Source organism: Eptatretus burgeri, chromosome 10 (assembly GCF_056783735.1).
Source record: "Eptatretus burgeri isolate ZD-2024b chromosome 10, Ebu_testis_v1, whole genome shotgun sequence".
Lineage (NCBI taxonomy): Eukaryota > Metazoa > Chordata > Myxini > Myxiniformes > Myxinidae > Eptatretus > Eptatretus burgeri.
This window is the reverse complement of record NC_140970.1, coordinates 54346587-54364077: the sequence shown is the minus strand read 5'-3', so window position 1 is coordinate 54364077 and position 17491 is coordinate 54346587. Positions and strand designations below refer to the sequence as shown.

Sequence of the window (17491 nt, the reverse complement as noted above, 5' to 3'; positions counted from 1 at the left end):
AGTGGAGAAAATCTCAGTTTTGGTATATAAATGAAAAACATAATGAATGTGAAAAATATCAAATAAGTCTTATTGAAAAAAATAACTAAAACAAAGGTAAATAAAACAAATAAGCGAATCAATTTAAAAACGAATAAGTTAGAGGATGTAAAGAAAATAATAAATATCCTTGAATGGACTGAAAACTTTGATGGTTATCAATTGAACAATGGAAAAATAATTTACTACAATCTCAAAATGATATGCAACTCCGGGGGTGGTCAGACGAGATCAATGAGAGAATTATATCATTTCATAATGACACAAAAGGGGTATCTTGAAAAATATAAAGATTCAAATGTTTTATTTTTAAATATTTTAGATGGGGATTATTGTGCAAAGAAAATTAAACTATTGAAGGAATTTGAGAATGAACAAATCTTTATAGGTTCAATGAGTGAGCTAAACAATATGCATTGGTTATTTGAAAAAGAGTGTCCCTAGGCTTACATGTTTCAGATATTTCTTCAGAATCACCTTTAACGAATCACATTACTACTTTGCTGCTTGAACAAATCTTTATCTTGTTGCATTGGTTATTTGAATAGAGTGACCCAAGGTTAAAAGGGGAGACAAATAAATATACCTTGGGGTAAAAAGGGGGTTTATTTTTTAGGGAAAAAATATGAATTGCTGAAAACCCCCCACTCACTTACATGGGGAAAAGTGAGCCAGAATCAGTGTTCTCACGCTACTCATGTATGCCTCACTACCAAGTTGAAAATGGATGTCTATACATCAAAATGCATGGTGTTTTTCTCCCGGTTGCTTTGTGTAAAACGTAATGCAATGCCTGATAAAAAGAAAAGGATATCTTACTTGGAGAGATGGCTCTTGAGTTGAACAAAAATTTTCAGACACTTGTACAGTTGAAAGGCTTCCTCACTCACTTCTTCAAAATTAGAACTTGTCTGCATTGTCATGCTGCCTCCCAGGGCGTCGGTAAGCATGCTTTGTGTGAGCACTGCGATCTGCAATGGTCCAGCATGACAGTGAAAAATCAATTATGTTTTTTGAATACCAAGTCAATGGTCATGTAAGAGCTAACAAACAGAACATATAGCAAGGCAGGAAACAATAGGGGTGGGACAGGGAAGCACAAATTGTGGGGAACAGAGACAATAGGAGATCTGTGGAAGGGAGAGTGATGGGGCAGGGTACATGGGGTAAACAAGCTATGGTACGACAGGGAATTTCAGGAAGGAAAATGGGGAATTTGAAGGAGATGGGTTTGGGGTGTATTAACGGGGGTAGTAAGTAAAGATCAAGATTTTGAATGGGGGAAATTAAGAGATGGTGGTGAACAGCTGTGAAGACCTGGAGGGAAGAGTGGGATTGAAGAGAGTGTGGGAGTTTGTTCCAGAGGTGGGAAAAAAGAGGAATGAAAGAGTGAAGGTGAGTAGTAATTCTTGATTTTGGCAGTTTCACCAGAAGGGGTTTTTTGGCAGACCTGGAGCGACTTGTGGATATATAGGGGGAACAGATCACAGACAGAGTGGGGGTGGGCAAGGCTGGAGAGGAGATGGAAGAAGACAAAATGACCACCGACCTGTCTCCAGTGAAAGTGAGACCCAAAGACTCAGCTTCATCACAGCAGATACCAACAATCTAAAAGGCTTGGTTTTCCACAGTGTGAAGTCAAGCTAGGTGTGAGGCAGGAGCAGCACCCCAGAGGGAGGGGGCAGTATTCCATCAAACTGCAGATGAAAACTTTGTAAATGGTTGGAAGCTCAAGTGTGCCAAGGAAGAACTTTGCACGATGTAGGATGCCCAGTCGGTGCTGGCTTTGGAGACCAGCTTATAGATGTGGCTTTCCAAGGAAAGATCGTGGCAGATAGTGATGCCCAAAAGCTTGAATGAAAGGACTTCTTCAAGGGGATTGTTGAGAAAGTAGATGGGGGGGTTCCCTGTGGTCCTGTGAGATTTGTCATGATTGAAAGACATGTTCCAAATGTTTGAACAGCTTGGAATTTTATCTAGGTCTGCAGAGAGTGAGGAGGTGGTATGGCAGAGAATGGAGTCCTCAGCAAAGAGCTAAGCAGGATTTTCCTGATAGTTTGAGATCATTGACGAAAACTAGAAAAAGCACAGGGCCAAGAACACTGCCTTGAGGAACTCCAGCCTGGACAGGAATAGGAGATGAGAGAATTCCATTAAGAGTCACACGTTGACTGCGACATGAAAGGAAGTCCGCGAGCCATGAGTGGAGATTGCCTTGGATACCATAACAAGAGAGTTTGGTGAGCAGTGTGGGATGCCAGACCATATCAAAAGCTCCGGATGTGTCTAGGGAGATGGCTCTGATCTCATGTTTGGCATTTAGGACCTCCATCCATTGTTGCAGAAGCAGAATCAGCATGTCCAGGGTTGAGTGACCTGGTCTAAAGCCAAATTGATGGTCGGAAATCAAGCCATTGGAGAAGAGGAAGGATTTGATGATGGAAGCGATGATGGATTCTATGACATCGCTGATGATTGGGAGAAGGCTGATTGGTCTGTAGTTGCAGGGATCAGATTTTCCACCTTTTTATGCAGAACAGTAATGTTTGCTGATTTACAAGCAGATGGCAGATGACCTTGAACAAACGAGAGGGTGAATAGAATAGAGAGAGGGTGAGCAAGAGCAGCAGAGCAGGTTTTTAGAATACGAGGGCTGATGCCGTCTGGACCGGTTGCAGAATCTGAGTCAAGGTTTGACAGCAAGCTCTCCACCTTGTAAGGAGAAAAGGACACAGAGTCCAGGGACAGTTGGGTGTGGCTGGGTAAGGTGGGTACAGAAAGCGATGGGTTTGGGACACAAGATTTAGAAGCAAACACAGAGTTTCGGCATTCAGCCTTTTCATGTGCAGTGTCAGCTGTGCGGCCATTTGAGGTAAGGGAGGGGATGGAGGGGGAACATACACCAGAAACAGACTTAACTAGATGCCACCATGATTTGGAGGAGGGAGACAGGTTTGAGAGTTCAGATCGAGATGAGAAAGATGTTGTTTCTTGACTCTCCTGAGGATAGACACACACTTGTTCTGAGCTTTGTGGAAGGAACTGAGATTGCCTTCAGTTGTATTTGCCTTCCATTAGGCAAAGGCAAGTTGTTTCAGGACAACTGCCTCACCACAAGCTTCAGTTTATCATGGGCAGGAGGAAGGGTATGACAACTGAAGATGAGATAGGATAAATCTGTGCATGAGAGAGAGCAAGTTTCTTTGAAAACATTCCCAGGATGAGTTGATGTCGATAAGAGTAGAAATGGAAGACCAGTCCAGAAGTTTGATGGCTGCTTGAAGACACTGCCAGTCTGTGAGGTGGTTGTTATGCCAGACTTATCAGTGCTGAGGTGGTTCTCTACTGACAGCCAGAGAGATGTCTACTTTGACAAGCATATGGTCAGATGAACCGATTGGAGCAAAAGAAGAACAGTAGACATTTTCTGGGAAATTGGTCAAAATCAAATCCAGAAAAGATGGGAGTACCGTTGGCTGAGATCCGGGTGGGTAAGTTAACAGATTGTGTCAGTCCCAATGCATCGTCGAAGTCCTTTGCTGAAGTGCAGGTGAGAAGGGTACCCACACCCAGCCAAATGGCATGATGGCAAATTAAATCACCACGTATGAGGAAGACAGAGAGTTCGATGGAAGTTGGTCCATGTTTTCGGAGAGCGAGATGTAAATGGAGTCAACACTCTTTGGTGGACAGTACAACACATAGATAAATAAGAGGATGGAGTGGAGGGAAGCCATAGCCAGAGGTATTCATGGGGTTGTGGAGGAGTGAGGGAAATGCATGGAGAGTGGGGAATCGAATTTTTGATAAAGAGAGCAACTCCACCTCCAGGCTGAGGCTCAGCTCTATCATACTGGAGGAGGGAGTAACCGGGGAGATATACTCAGGAGTCAGAGATGTCATGAAGGAGGAAATTTTCTGTTAAGCAGACTATGTCTTGTTTGTCAGTGGCAACCTGTATGAAGAGAGCAGTCAGGTTAGAGCGAAGGCCACAGATGTTTGAGGTCCACATTGTTAAGGAAGAGGGAGGGGAGGGCAGTGAGAGGGAGGAGAGGGGGAGGTAGTGAGAGTTGTTGACAGATTGTAGAAGAGCTAGGGGAGTCGCATGAGGAGGAGGAGGCCAAGGGGCTAGGTGGTGAAAGGATAAGTAGCAGTGGGGAGTAAAAAGAGAGGGGGAAGGGGGAAGTGGGAGGTTGGAGGAGGGGAAGGAATGAGGGGGAAGAGAGAGGGTTGGGGAAGGAGACAGCTCTGTGGATGTGAAGGGGGACAGCTTTGAGAAGGGGGAGTGAGGGGACAATTGAGGTAGAATGGTGAGAGGGAAGAATTGAGGGAGAAGGGTGTGGGGAGAGCTTTTGAGAAAGGTGAGGGGAAGTTTGCATTGAAGAGGGAGAAGGCAGTTGATTTGTGAGGGAGGGTTGAGAGGGAAGCTTTCAGGGAGAAGGGAGATGATGAGAGCAGCCACGACCAAGGGGAAGGAGGAGAAGGGATGGGTGAGGAGAGGGGAAGGATGAGACTGGGTAGAAGTATTGTGAAGAGTGAATATGGGAGTGTGTGGGGGGGGGGGAACAAAAATTGAGGGATGGAAGATCGGGAGATGTGATGAGATTTGAGGGGTTGGGAAGAGGGGGAGGCAGCTTTGAGAAGGGGGAGTGAGGGGGAGATTTGAAAGGAAGGAGTTATGTGGAGATTTGAAGGGGGTGAGGGGAGAGATTTGAAGAAGAACGGTGAGAGGGGAGAATTGAGGGAGGAAGAAAGGTGTGGATGGAGCTTTTGAGAAAGATGAGATTGAAGTTTGGGAGGGGGGGAGAGTGAAGTTTGCTTTGAAGAGGGAGGAGGCAGCTGAACTGAGAGGGAGGGGTAAGAGGGAAGCTTTGAGGGAGAGGGGAGACGATGTGAGCAGGTACGGTCATGGGGGAGGAGGGAGAGGGGAAGGATGAGTTTGGTAGTGGTATGGTAGAGATAGTAACGGGCGGGGGGGAGGGGGGAGGAACAAGATTTTAGGGTGTGGGAAGAGGGGTAAGTGTGATGAGAGGAAAGAGACCGTGTTTGAGATATTGAGGACGAGGAGTGTGCTGAATGAGAGTGTGAGCATTTATTAGGTTGGAACAGAGCTCACAAATGTTTGAAAACCATACAGTTTGGGATTCCAGAGGAGGAACTGTTAGTAAGCCAGAGGACAGTGGAGAGATGGTAAGAGAGGAGGTAGGATGGGGGGAAAGATGGGAGGGGTAAGAAGAGGGTATAACAGTGAAGGAGTTAGGAGAACGTAGATTTCAGGAGGTGGGATGAATTTGCACTGAAGTTGGAAAAAAAGAACGATTAATAATGGACGATGAACAAGCATTGCAAAATGGGATTTTTAAAATTTGTAGGTCAGAGATTCGTTTGAATACATTGGAAGGTAGATGGAGTACAGAAGAATTTAGAGAATGGAGGAAGGAAACTTTGTAACAGGTGGAATTTTTCGACATGGAATGAAGAAGAAAAGGTCGAATTGAAATCAAGTTTTAGAAAAAGTAGAAACATTTTAAGACATTTAAAAAATTTTTTTGAAGATTAGGGAAGAGGGAGGCAGAGTAAAGGAAGAGTTTGAAGAAAAAGTAATGAAGGTGAGTGGTGAATACCTTCATGATCAAAGTGGGATTGGAAATGTCAAAAGAGAAGAAGAAGAAGAAGAAGAAGGAAGAGGAGCAGTCCATAGAGGAAGTCATGTGGTTATGGGAGAGAAAGGTGAGAAGGGAAAAGATCCTTATTCCAATGTTTTTTTAAATTAATTATTGTTTTAAAAATAATTTAATACATGAAACAGAGGGTATAGTTGGGAATAAATTGAAGGAGTACTGGAGGTCTCGTGGAGAAAATAAAAACTGAAGGTGATAAGGAGAAAATACAACAACAATATCATGAACACAGATGGGAAGAAGAAGGGTAGGCCTCAAGGAAACCAATTCATATCAACTCAAGGAAACTCAAGGAAAAGATCGATGAATACTCACCAATAAGCACAAGTTTTAACACGAAACCAAACTAGAAGCACACAGTAAATACAATGATAAGCTAACAGTAAATACGCGACAAAAACGACCATAAAACTCATCTTTGAGAAAGTCGGCAGAGACCCTGAAAGGAACCGCCACCGTCGCTCAAGAACCTGAACCATAAGTACTTTATCTCGCAAGCAGGATTTTTACCAAGCTGCTTAATTGGAAAACTATAACCCTACACTTTGGGCACAAAAATATTCTTCCACAAGCTTTAGACAAGTGTAAAATGTACACCTGGACAAAAGTAGTGTACAGTAATGCAAAAAATGTAATTGAAATACATTTTGCACAGTACCATGTTCATTGCGCATCAAATGATTGTGAAATTGTCCAAACTTATCACATAGTGGAGAAGGTGAGTTAAAATTCAGATTATTGCAACAAAAGTAAAACATCTTTCAAATACAAGAGTGGCACGTATCATACCAGAGCGCATACCTCCGCCAGGATGAAGTTTACGTTTTGTATCCCACTGATAAGCCAGATCTGCATCTAGCCCTTAACCAAAATCTAATTGGCTTGTTCTTGTCACCTCCCAAACGCATCCACCAAGTTTTGTAATAACCGGTCCATAACCTTTTGAAATGTAGTGCTATACGTATATCGTTTTTGGCTCTATCGCTCAATGGTGAAGAATCGCTTTAAAAAAAACACGAAAAGCTTCTCATGTCCAGATCCAGACCTTGACCAAAATCAAATCGATTCATCCTTGTCACACACACACAACCTCTCAATCAAGTTTCATTTGAATACGTTGACAACTTTTTGAGATATCCTGCACACAAACAAACAAAGAAACAGACAGAAAGGAGTGAAAACATAACCTCCTTCACCTTCGATGGTGGAAGTAATTATGGACTATTACATATTATATATACCTTTTTGACATTTTAGACCCCGTTCGACCATTTTAGACATGAAGGAAAACATGCAAGAGTGAAAACATAATCTCCGACCACTTTCGATGGTGGTCAACAAGACTGCCTGAATATTTAAAATAAACTAGATGGTATTCATAGACTACTTACCCCACGCAGTCTTGAGAAGGACTTGGTATGAGCCAACTCTTCTGGCGACAAATTTGTCATTGCATCTATCTACACTTCTGAGATAAATGTGTACAAATTAAACTTTGAAAAGTCTGCTCCAGTGTACATTCATAAGCCTTTATAAAATAGCTTATATTCTCATTCTCGAGTGTTTTCATAACTACCAAGGCTGATAAAGATGCCAGAATAGATCGCTAAAGTATAAATTGGGAGATCGATAAAACTCCAAATTGTAATTCTTCTTCTACTTCGCTTTTTTTTTTTTCACCAGCAGAGCACAAAAAAGGCTGAAGCGATTCCAATGATTCTAATTTCTAACACGAGGAAGTGACTATCTCTGGGCATTAGGTTTTGTTTAATTCACCATGTAAGTTATGAGGGGGCATGTGTCATCCAAGTAATATGTGCGATATCAAATGGTCATGTAACATGTGGTCAAGTTTAAATTTCCTCCATTGAATGGTTTTCGATGCACGCTCTTGCCACTTTATAACTGCTGGCAGTGATGACCGGGTACCAAGACATCCTGCATTGATGCAACCCCGCTTTGATCGAACACCCGACCCATTACAACCTCCTAATTCAATTGAATTCAGAATGAGATTTAAAAAAATGAAATTCAAATAAAATGGAAGACCAAATAAAATATGCTTCAACTTCTGCTCCACTACCCTCAAACCCATCCAGGCACAGCCAAGTGAGTATCATTCAAAAAAAATTAAAAAAAATAAGAAAGAACCCAGATTGAAAAAATTCAATAATTCTGGCTGCCAGACCATGTGTCCAATTAGTTTGAAAATTAAAACATATATTCCCCATCATTACTAGATCATAATTTTGAAGATTCACATCGATTGATGCAGTGGTTCAAAAGAGAGAATTAAAAAAATATTTTCCTTCAATCCAATATGGCTGCCAAACCAGGTGACTTATCAAGTCATGAATACCGTGGTATCCCCAAGACTTGGGGTGCATGTGTGTGAAGTTTCCCCTCGATCTGTCCAGCCGTTCTGGAGAAGAAGATTTTTAGAGGTTTTAGGGTAAATCAATATGGCTGCCAAACTATGTGACCTATGGTATTGTTACGAGTTTGGAATTCAATTGCACACAACATACAGGTTCCCTTCGTCAGCTATGTCGATAAATGCATGTTACCTAGCTAGCTCTCCTTCCATTGTTTAAATGTTTTGAAATCGATTAGATGCGCTGCGGATCGATTTAATAGTTATGGAGCGAACAATGGAGACGTTCCTCCCCCTCTTCTGCGAAGAGGAAGAAGAGCCCTGCCATCCCGTGACATCAACAACTCCCTCCCACCCGTGGTTGAGCGGGGGGGGGTGGATCACGAGGGCATGAGTCACGCCCGGTGCGGGGGAGGGGGTGGGAAGGATAAAGAGGACATCTTTTCTTTGTTCAAAAAAAGAGTTCATGGGCAGAGTTCGGGGGGAGTCCCGTGGTAGGGCTGAGCCCATGGCAGAGTTCGTGAAGAGTCCGGTTCTGAGTCTCGTGTGCAGAGTTCGTGTGCTGAGTCCCGAAAGAGTTCGTGGGAGTCCCGTGGTAGGGCTGAGTTCGTGGGCTGAGTTCGTTGGAGTCCCATGGTAGGGCTGAGCCCGTGGTAGTGGGAGTCCCGTGGTAGTGGGAGTCCCGTGGCAGAGTTCGTAAAGAGTCCCGTGGCAGAGTTCGTGTGCTGAGTCCCGTGGGAGGAGTAAGCTTTTTGCTTCGGCTAGAGCTTCGGCTGCTGCTTTGTTTTGGAAGGAACTTGAGCCGGTTGTTCCGCTTGAGCTGTGAGTGGAGGCTTCTTCCTCTTCTTCTTGGTTCGTGGAGCTTGTCGTTCTCCATTTTATTTCCCGGCTTGGTGCGATGCGTCGGCCTCTTCTTGGAGTTGGTTCCTCGGGGAAGCGACGATCGACAGGAAGGATCGGCGCCTCATCTCACCGGCACATGTTGAGAAGCGCGGGAGGATTTGCGGGAGCTCGGGAAGGAACACGGTTTACGGCGATTCGATCCAGCTCGCTCTCGCTGGGGCCCAGGTCCGGACAAGTTGAAGACCACACGAGGTGGAAAGGTTAGAGTCAAGCTGTGAGTTTCAGCTCACCTGTCCTCCGAGCTGGAGCTCGTGATTAAAGGCCTCAGCCACCGTTTCGTGTGTGTGTGTGTGTGTGTGTGTGTGTGTGTGTGTGTGTGTGTGTGTGTGTGTGTGTGTGTGTGTGTGTGTGTGTGTGTGTGTGTGTGTGTGTGTGTGTGTGTGTGTGTGCGCGCGTACGTGTGTCCGTGGGCCCGTCTAATAAGTAGGAACTGCTGTTAAGTGTAAATGACTGTACATAATAAGTAGACGGTTGTAGTTCTTTTGTTGCTTGTATAACACTGAACAACAAAATTTTTTTACTGGAGATGTGTAAAGTGATTTAGACTAATTTGGGTACGCTGATTTCAAAAATCATAACCGTTTTGCTGTATCACGTCAGGATTTTCAGTAACAGAAATATTCCCATTGCCTAGAAGTCAGGATTTCAATGAAATTTACAAACATTCATTTATTCATTTATTTCATCATGAATGCTTCAAAATTATATAAATTACAGAAAAACTCCACTAGAATGTAATTAAAAATGCTTTAGGCATTTGGCTTTGCGTTTGTGCTGCTCTGTGTCAGTTTCACGATGCAGGAACGAGCAGAAATCGCCCATCATGTTCGGGTTGTGCCGCCCTTGGTAACGCGTCTCCATGAGTGAAATCTCTTGGTGGAATCGCTCGCCGTGCTCGTCCGAGACTGCTCCCAAGTTGTCAGGGAAGAAGTTCAGGTGCTGGTGTAGGAAATGGATTTTCAGGGACATCCTGGAGCCAAGTTTCCTGAAGGACTCCAGCAGCTGCTGCACTATTTCTTCATAGTTGTCCGCGCGCTCGTTCCCCAAGAAGTTGTCCGTCACAGCTTTGAAGCTCCTCCACGCTGCCAGCTCTTTGGGGTTTAGCGTTGTCGGAAAAGTTTCGTCCTTCATAATCTGTCGGATTTGCGGTCCAACAAAGACACCAGCCTTGATCCTGGCCTCCGACAAGGTGTTGCCAAACTTTTCCTTGAGGTATAAAAACCCACGCCCATTCAGATCCATTGCCCGTACAAAACTTTTCATCAAGCCGAGCTTTATGTGGATTGGTGGAAGGAAAACCTTGGCTGGGTCGACAAGGGCGACATGCTTCACGTTGTGTCGACCAGGTACATGCTCTTTTCGCTCTTCCCAATCTTTCTTCGTCTAGTGATTCTTGTCGTCTCTGCTATCCCAGAGACAAAGGAAGCACATGTATTTCGTGTAGCCTGACTGCAGCCCTAACAACAGCGCCACTACTTTCAAGTCTCCGCAGATGTGCCAGTTGAAGTCATTGTACTTGATGGAATCAAGCAGCTGCCGCATAGTCTCATAGGTCTCTGTCATGCCGAATGCGTGAGCCAGTGGGACTGATGGTTACTCGTTGCCATTGTGGAGCAAAACAGCCTTCAAGCTGTTCTTCCCCGAGTCGATGAAGAGGCGCCAGTCTGCAGGATCGTGATCACACCCAAGTTCTTTCAACAGACCGTTGATGTCACTGCAGAATGTCATCGTGTCTTCCATCTCAAAGAACTCAGCCATGTCTCTGTGACGTGCTCTGAACAAGGATATCTTGGTGTAAGGTTCAAGTAGATTCCACTGCTGCAGCCTTGATCCAAGCAGCTCTGCCTTCGCCTTTGACAGCGAGAGATCTCTTACAAGATCATTTAAGTCTCCCTGGTTCAGAAGGTGTGATTCTTGAGTGTCGGGTTCAAAAGGTTCATCATCACCATCCTCTTCACCACTGCTTACAGCTATGTTCTGATCAGCTGGAGGTGTTGGAACGGGGTTCTCGTCATCATGAGGCACAGATTTATGAGCAGAGACGCAGTCAGCGTACTTGATGTGACCTTTAGTCTTCTTGTTGAAGCCGGCGATGCTTGTGCAGCAGAAATAACAATCATCATGATGATTCTGCGGCTCACGCCATATCATGGGCACCGCAAATGGCATGCTCGCGCGCTTGCCCACCAACCACTGAGTCAAGGTTGTGTGACAGCTTGTGCAGCAGATGTGTGGTGCCCAGCTCTGTTCTTGGTCCCCCACCTTACACCCGAAGTAGTGAAAGTAGGCGGCCTTCATTTTCACTGCTGTAGATATACTTCGCTGTTGATCTTTTTTGGTATACCGACCACAGACATAACAGAAGTTGTCAGGATGATTGGTACAGGAACGCCTACTCATCTTTATCTGAAAGAAAGAAATATAACACAAGTTAACAACAATTGTACGAAATAGACATGTTAAAGACATATGTAAATTTCATTGAAATCCTGACTTCTAGGCAATGGGAATATTTCTGTTCCTGAAAATCCTGACGTGATACAGCAAAACGGTTATGATTTTTGAAATCAGCATTCCCAAATTAGTCTTAATCACTTTACACATCTCCAGTAAAAAAATTTTTTTGAAATTTGTTGTTCAGTGTAATTGCATACGTGTTTTACCTTATTTAATTGCATACGTGTTTCATTATAATAAATGTCCTTGTGTGAATGTAAACCTGCTCGTTGCGTCCATTCCCTCATTGACTTAACATTTCGTGTGTTGGGAGTTAGAAAGCCGTTGGGTTGCCATAATAGGGGGACATTTGGACCGACGGTTCTCGGCGATTAGTCCGCTCGGAATCGCGCAAGGACAAGCTCGCCTGGGCGGTTTGTTCCGTACGAGTTCCATCGAGGGTGGAATACCCCGGTAGTTGGATCACGTGGGTATTTAGGTACATTGAAGATTGGCAATCGACCCTACCCCACGTGATCTGCCGATTGGCGTATTTCGGTTCTTGTACAAGGACCCATCGCTCGGAGTTATCCGGCGGTGATCTATATTCCGGGCGATCGGTCGGGCCGACTCGACTTGCGGCTCCGTTCAGAGCGGTCGGTTGGCGGCCGACTCCCAGCCAGTAACAGTATCATAGGAGGGGACCTTTTGTTCCTTATGGATGGGCGGTCATACCTGTAAAGTTTCGCCTCAATCTGTTCAGCTATTTTGGAGAAGATTTTTAGGGTTTCTTTGTTGTTTTTTTAAATATGGCTGCCGAACCACATGATCAATGACATCATTAATTTTTTTATTTTGACCAATTTATCCCTAGATGACCCTCAAAAATGTTCATACTGATCAGGGGTGGTGTTCTACATATGCAATTATGACATCATAACAAAGGCACTTATGACATAAAAAAAAAAGAATCACACATTCCCCATGGGGAGTAATTGACAGGTGCCAAGTTTCAATTTTTTCCATGGAGCGCTTTCGGAAATACAGACGTCCGACATTTCTCCTTTCCAGCATGGCTGCCACACCACATGACCTATGATGTCATAATTACGATTACAACTTTCTACATGAGTATCCACACCTGTGGTGAAAATTTAATGTCAATCCAACAAGCGGTTCCAGAGAAAAGGGAATAACAAAATGCAGACACGAATGTACGTTCTACGTACGCACATACGCAAATGATTTCTTCAGCCCACTTTTCGCTTCATGAGCGAGGGCTAATTACACGATAGAGTCGTAAGTTGACTAGCGTTGGAGTAAATCCTCACAACCCGAAAATGATTCACAGGGGTGAAGCTTGGACTACGCATGAGTGTTTACCCCCAAATTACCGCTGGTGCCGCAAGCTAGTTGTATTAAGATAACAAACCCGACTCTACTCATTACCGGATATTTCCCGTATTCCTATATTTCTGTGAATCTGATTTGCATTTAGGAACGGAACAATTATGGCTAACCATTTTAAAATTGCCACTCTTTTGTTTAAATGAGGAAAATTACATTTAAAAGACTGTTTGAATATTAGATTTCTTGCTGGCAATGTCAAAAGTGCCCAGCGAGTGCGTATGCAAAATGCATATAAGATTTCAGGAAGTTCAGGAATTTCAGGAAGTGTATAAGACACATGGCAAGTATAAATTCTAGTACACACTTTAATAATTACCTCCGCCAACAAAAGTGGATTCTGATTATGTTTCACCCCTGTCTGTCTGTTTGTTTGTTACTTACGAAATCTTTAGATTTCGTAAGTGTATTGATGACTTCCGGACTCTGTTTGTTTGTGTGTTTGTTTGTAGACACGATAACTCGACAACGGCAGAAGCTACCAATGTCAAATTATACCAATTGATTCAGGAGGGTGATGGCTGGCGCTGATTAGATTTTGGTCAAAATCGGTCAAAGGTCAAGGTCACAGTGAGGTCAAACATTCGATTTTTGATGGTTTGGTACAGATAACTCGAGAACGGAAGAAGCTTCCAGTGTCAAATTACACCACGTGATTCAGGAGGGTGGTGGCTAGCGCTGATTAGATTTTGGTCAAAATCCGTCAAAGGTCAAGGTCACAGTGAGGTCAAACATCAAAAAAAAATTATAACTCGAGAACGGAAGAAGCTACCAATGTCAAATTACACCACGTGATTCAGGAGGGTGATGGCTGGCGATGATTAGATTTTGGTCAAAATCGGTCAAAGGTCAAGGTCACAGTGAGGTCAAACATTCGATTTTTGATGGTTTTGTACAGAATCATCGTAGAAACTTCTGGTTTGCGTCGCTACCTTCTCTAGAGACAGCTTTTATTAGACAGGGTCAGAGGTCAAGTTGACGATTTCGTAAGTACCAGTCTATGACTGCTTGTTTGTTTGTTTGTGTGTGTGTTTGTGTGTTTGTTTGTAGGCACGATAACTCGAGAACGGAAGAAGCTACCAATGTCAAATTACACCACGTGGTTCAGGAGGGTGATGGCTCGTGCTGATTAGATTTTGGTCAAAATTGGTCAAAGGTCAAGGTCACAGTGAGGTCAAACATAATTCCGTAAATTCAAGTGGAGAAATGGAGTATTTTTGCTTCGGTCGACATTAAGAGTTCGTTCTAACTTCAATTTTAATTTTGTCTTTGGTTTTTTTCGATCGTTTAGGATGCTTAACACTCAGTTGTCGAAATTCTGGTAAAAATCGGATGTTTTGGAGACGATTTAAGATTGTATAAAAAATATTTCACTCGCCGCGTCACGGCTCGTCACGTGGTGCAGCTTGCTCGAGCAGACGCGTCGTTGAGTCACGTAAAGGTTTTGCGTGTGCGCCCTGATGGTGTTTTCGATAAGGATGGTGTTTAAAGTCATTTTTTATCCCAATAAAGGTTATCGTCGCATGCTTGACTCGCTAAGCCGTCGGATTATGTGAAGATTGTTGGTGGATGGCCGAATATTACGGTTTTGTGACTTTGATAAAATAATAGTAAATAATGGCGTGGAGAAATGGAGATTTTTGCTTCAGTCGACGTTACGATTTTTGATGGTTTGGTACAGAATCATCGTAGAAACTTCTGGTTTGCGTCGCTACCTTCTCTAGAGACAGCTTTTATTAGACAAGGTCAGAGGTCAAGTTGACAATTTCGTAAGTACCAGTCTATGACTGCTTGTTTGTTTGTTACTTGTAAAATCGAAGATTTTTCATGTATATTGGTCAGTCGATTTTGTTATTCTGTCTGTTTGTCACCTTACAGGTCACAATTTCAAACCGATCTTCATCAAACTTCCCCACATGGTGGAGTTTGTCATAAGGAAGAAGCATATTGTTTTTGAGATCAAAAGGTCAACATAGGCCAAACGCCAACAACATAGGTGAGTTTTCTAAAATCCTCAATTTCATCAGATTGACTTGAAATTGGAAGAGGATTTATATTTCAGGTCACTGAATTCAATCAACTAATTATTTTTAAGATCAACATCGACTAAAAGGTCAACATAGGCCCAAGGTCAACAACTAAGGTGGTATTTCTAAAATCCTCAATTTTCATTCGATTGACTTGAAATTTGAAGAGGTTATATATTTCAGGTCACTAAATTCAACAAGCCAATTATTTTGGAGGTCCACATCAGCCAAAAGGTCAACATTGGCCAAAATTTCTTAAAGTGACAATTTTCATCCGATTCACTTGAAATTTGAAGAGGAGTTGCATATTTTGGTCATTGAAATCAACCACCATTTTTTTTTTTTTGAGGTCAAATTTGTTTTCTGGATTTTGCAAGCATCGTGCTCCGCACAACATCTTCTTCTTGTTTGTTTGTGTGCAGGATATCTCAAAAAGTTGTGGACAGTTCTGGAAGAAATTTTGTGGGAAGGTTGCGTGTGTGGCAAGGACGAACTGATTCGATTTTCATGAAGATTTGGATGCGGATCCAACCACTATAATTATTTAAGCGATTCTTCACCATTGCGAGATCGGGCCAAAATGATAAATAGCATGATCTCTCAAAAAGATGTAGACAGATTCGGATGAAACCTGGTGGACTTGCTGGGTGTAAGACAAGGAAGAATTGATTCGATTTTGGTGAAGATCCGTATCCAGATCTGGATACAAGAATTATTTTATTTTGAAGGTGATTCTTCACCATTGAGAGATTGGGCCAAAAATGATATAGAGCAAGATATTTCAAAAATGTATTGGGCCTGATATGTTCTCGTGGATCAAGCATTGCGGGGTGGAAGTATGCGCTCTACCGAGTACCCTTCCAGTTCAAGCAGTGATGCTTCATTTTGAGACTTACACCCAAAAATAGTAGTTAATGGGAAAGGTGCTGGACCACAACTTTCAGCAAAGGTGAAGCTGAATTAGCATAAATGGGAAAGAAACATTCCGTTAATTCCCTCACTTTTATGATTATCATGCAGAGTCTGGTATTTTATTAAGACTTAAAATACTATCTCCCACCAGATGGAGTGATATGATTCACCTAAATATAATTTGCGTTTGCATGCTTGTTATTCATTGCTTAAGCCTGGTGTTGGATTAACAGTAAAGGTGCATGGCTTAATATCTTAGGGTGATGAGTTTGAGCCCCTGTCGTGCCGTTGAAATAACAGCAGTTCGGTTTACTCAGCTTGTCGTCCTTCCGCCGTGTTCTATGCAAAACCAGGCGGGAGCATTTAAAAATAAGAATCCATCCTATCTACCTGGCAAAGGCCTGCCAGCATGCATGGCCCAACCCATTCGCATTACTCCAACCTGCTCGTATGCAAAGCAAGCACAAGCCCCACCACGTCTGACCTCCGTGTGTGCTGTCCACATACCTCTTCGTTTTCAGCCACTGCTGACTATTAATACATTGCAGAAACTATTAGTGTATTTATAATAATATGTTCTCATGAAAGCAGATCGCACAAAATGGTAAAAAGAAAAACTGCAGACGTAATTGCCGGAAAAAAAGGACCCCCTATCGACTCGATTGTTATGGATTGCAAAAGCAGGTTAAAGAGCACAGCATTGTGCCAAATGAAGTTCCACTTTCTGCTCATTCTTTCATCTTTTCTTCCCTAAATATAATCGTCTGGACAGTAGAAACAATTAAGCTCAATGCTTTACTGAAATAAATGCTTAAGTTATATAAAAAAAAAATGCTCATTTGTTAAAATTTTCAGATTTCACTCCAGAATTTGTCACTCATTTCATCCATCAGATCCAATTTTACAATCAGACATAATATTTTGATTCTATACTTCAATTGCTCTGTGAGAACAGATTGTGTTTCCAAATTAAGACTTGTTTGAATCAGCTGAACAAAATGGCGATTTTCGATCCCAGCAGCTCGCTGATACAGGGCTGACCAAGGATGATACCTTGATAAAGAATAATTAAATAAGGCCATTAATTATCTTCAAAAGGGGTGTTTCAATTAACTCAAAAACCTAATTTTCACTCATACACTCCCTTGGAGATCTCTTCGTATGTTGTGGAATTTTGTTGTTAACTGACTCGGTATAAATCCTGTTACTCAAATTAAAGACACAATTAATTCACTGTCCACAACGAGAGTACATTTGATCAGAGAACTTTTATTCTTAACATGGTACCACGGAGTCCAAAGCACTGAGATGGTAAACATCCACAATGATTTGCACTAAGCTAAGATTACATTTCCTGGCATTTATATGCTTTTGTGGGAATGGGGGGGGGGGGCTGATAAGCATGAGGCAAAAGAACTCCAACTGCAATACATGTCCACAAGGTGAAAGAGAATGACATGATCATGGCAAAAGTTGCAGTGTTATCAACCAGGTCACTTTGTTCCATAGCAAGACATTTCTTTTATCAACATTTATGTCAAAAGACTCTTGGGTAAAGGGAAACATAACTGACAGCCAATTCGACTTATAGCATAAAATTAAATTTATAAAGCACCAGCAACAATTATAATTGAGAGTACATGAATATAATTACTTTTTCTTCCACATATGCATGCAAAGTTTCAAGCTGCTAGGTTTCATGGTTTTGGAGT

The 17491-nt window shown here is 42.7% G+C and overlaps 1 protein-coding gene and 1 long non-coding RNA gene across 2 annotated transcripts in view; one reads left to right on the top strand and one right to left on the bottom strand.

Moving 5' to 3' along the window:
• LOC147018600 (BAI1-associated protein 3-like) overlaps window positions 1-17491 on the bottom strand; it is a 315606-nt gene that overhangs the window by 193545 nt on the left and 104570 nt on the right. Inside the window, 1 exon segment of the mRNA XM_085898430.1 lies at window positions 859-1010. Within this exon segment, the coding sequence (XP_085754556.1) occupies window positions 859-1010 (152 nt within the window).
• LOC147018601 (uncharacterized) overlaps window positions 1-17491 on the top strand; it is an 89150-nt gene that overhangs the window by 52639 nt on the left and 19020 nt on the right. Inside the window, exon 2 of the long non-coding RNA XR_015062465.1 lies at window positions 14719-14836. This is a non-coding gene — a long non-coding RNA (uncharacterized LOC147018601). The remainder of the gene's footprint in view (window positions 1-14718; window positions 14837-17491) is intronic.